The 2,217-nt window shown below is 40.0% G+C and overlaps 1 protein-coding gene across 1 annotated transcript in view; it reads left to right on the plus strand.

Annotated features, from left to right (window-relative positions):
• The window catches only part of LOC147818291 (uncharacterized), an 8,255-nt gene that overhangs the window by 5,174 nt on the left and 864 nt on the right, over window positions 1-2,217 (plus strand). Inside the window, exon 4 of the mRNA XM_087177827.1 lies at window positions 636-869. Coding sequence (XP_087033953.1) covers window positions 636-869 — 234 coding nt within the window. The remainder of the gene's footprint in view (window positions 1-635; window positions 870-2,217) is intronic.

The following is a 2,217-nucleotide window of genomic DNA, read 5'->3' on the forward strand; positions in this document are numbered from 1 at the left end:
ACTTTATCAAAGTTGTTCTGTTTTCTCTGTTTTTCAAAGAACAAATTTCCACTTTACCTTTGAAAGGTTTCCCTTCGTCACACATCAGTACTGTAAAACATTTACATGTGAAATTAAATATCCTATTAATGAAATGTTACATTTCAAATGTAAATGTGTAACTGTAAAGTATTATGCAAATCTCGCCAGTGGTGTTTTGAATCTCGATGCAATTTAAAGTTGAGTTTTCACATTTTTGTTTTTACACTTTTTTTTTGTGAGGATGAAACAAACATGATATGACGTGTTACTCAGTGAGCTTTAGAGCTGCTGCTAAGTGGATTTTTTGTACAATTGGACAGAGCCATGCTAGCTGTTTCCCTGTTTCCAGTCTTTTGCTAAGCTAAGCTAACCAGCTGCTGTCTGTAGCTTCATGTTTAAGTCACCAGTGTTGTTAATCTTTTCATTTAAATTTGTTTTGACAAAAAACTCTAACTTTGAACAGACTTCCTGAATTTGTGATAGTGCTCAACATGTTCCTAAAATCTCTGAAGTTTCCCCAACCTCATATTTCATGTCCCTCCTTTGAAAGTCACTTTGGATAAAAGCATCTGCCAGATGACTAAATGTAAATGTGAATGTTTTTTTCTCTACAGGAAAAATTATACGCAATGCTACAGAGAGGACCAGCATCACTCTGCAATGTCCTCCTGGTACTGGAGGATCAGATGGTCCAACATGGAGCAGAGAAGCTGCTGGAAAACAAGAACAAATCAGGTCTCCTGTCTCCACTGTGGACAAGACGTTGACTATAACAGAAGTGCAGCTTCGTGACTCTGGACTGTACTACTGTGATGGAAAACCAGCTGTGTATCTGAGAGTGATCAAAGGTGAGTGACAAACCTGAAGTTACCTCGCTAACCTCGAATCCTGCTTCGTAGAACAGGCCTCAGGTCACAGACAGGTAGAAGGTCCCCTACCCTCTGACATGGAGGCAATACACACAGACTGAAAAGCCACACACAACATTTTGTTGTGAAAACACTATTTTTGACACCTTGTTATGAAATTGGATGTGTTCCACTTCCTGTTTTGTTTTTTTTAAATATTGAATTATTCCTTTTCTTAGTTACTGTGAACGAGTTTCTGTCTTTTAATATATATTTCACTTTCTCTACACAAAAGGGAAAAAGATCCCAACAACAACACCACTTACAACAACAACATCACCATCAAACAAACAAATTAAAGCAGTTCATTAAGCAGTTACAGCTTCCAAGAGACAACAGGTCAAAGGTCGAAAGTCCCCCACCCTCCAACATGGAAGCAAGACACACAGACTGAAAGAGACACACAACAGTGTTGTTGACACCTTTTTCCAAAAATGGATGTGGCCGAGTTTTTTTTGAAGTGTTGAATGTTTTTTTTTTCAATGTGTATCAAATTAGTTACAACAACGCCAACAACGTCGACAACAACAACGCCAACAACGCCAACGACAAAAACGCCGACAACAACGCCGACAACAACGCCGACAACAACAACGACAACAACGCCAACGACAACAACGCCGACAACAACAACGACAACAACGCCAACGACAACAGTGACGAGAGCTCCACCAGCAACAACTGCAGCATCAACTCCACCAGGAAACACAGGTAGAACTAGAATAAAAAGAAAAGTCGTCCGAGACACAACAAGAGCATCTGAATGAACCTGGTGACTGATGAGGGTCTGATCATGAATGTTTCCTTGTCTTCCAGCTTCTCCTTACCTGTGGCAAATGCCTGTTCGCATGCTGCTTGGAATACTCTATTTAATCACCATGATCAGCATCACTGCCGTTACCTGCAGAAAAGGTGAATATAGTTTGGTTTTGTGCTGAGTAACATGAAAATGTGCTGAAGCTCAGACGTTTGATTTTTGTTCAGTGTGTAGCAGCACTGCATCAAAACAGTGGCCACGGTCTAGTTGTTACATGACAGAAAACATATATTTTCATGGAGTAATTTATGTTCATATATTTAATGGTACAAGTGTCGTGTTTGATTTAATGAACAGCGGTCGTGTGATGTCTGCGTGAGGAGTTAAGCATCAAAAAGAAGCATGTAGAAGAGAACAGCCACTGCAGGAAGAGGTTGATTTGATTCATCATGTTGCTGTTGCATCACCTGCTGATAAAATGTCATGTCATGGTTCAGAGCTGAAATGTGCAGAAGTCTCCTGAACAGCATC

The sequence above is a fragment of the Seriola lalandi genome, unplaced genomic scaffold, assembly GCF_002814215.2.
Source record: "Seriola lalandi dorsalis isolate HSWRI2012SDOR001 ecotype SW California unplaced genomic scaffold, Sedor1 jcf7180002054657, whole genome shotgun sequence".
Lineage (NCBI taxonomy): Eukaryota > Metazoa > Chordata > Actinopteri > Carangiformes > Carangidae > Seriola > Seriola lalandi.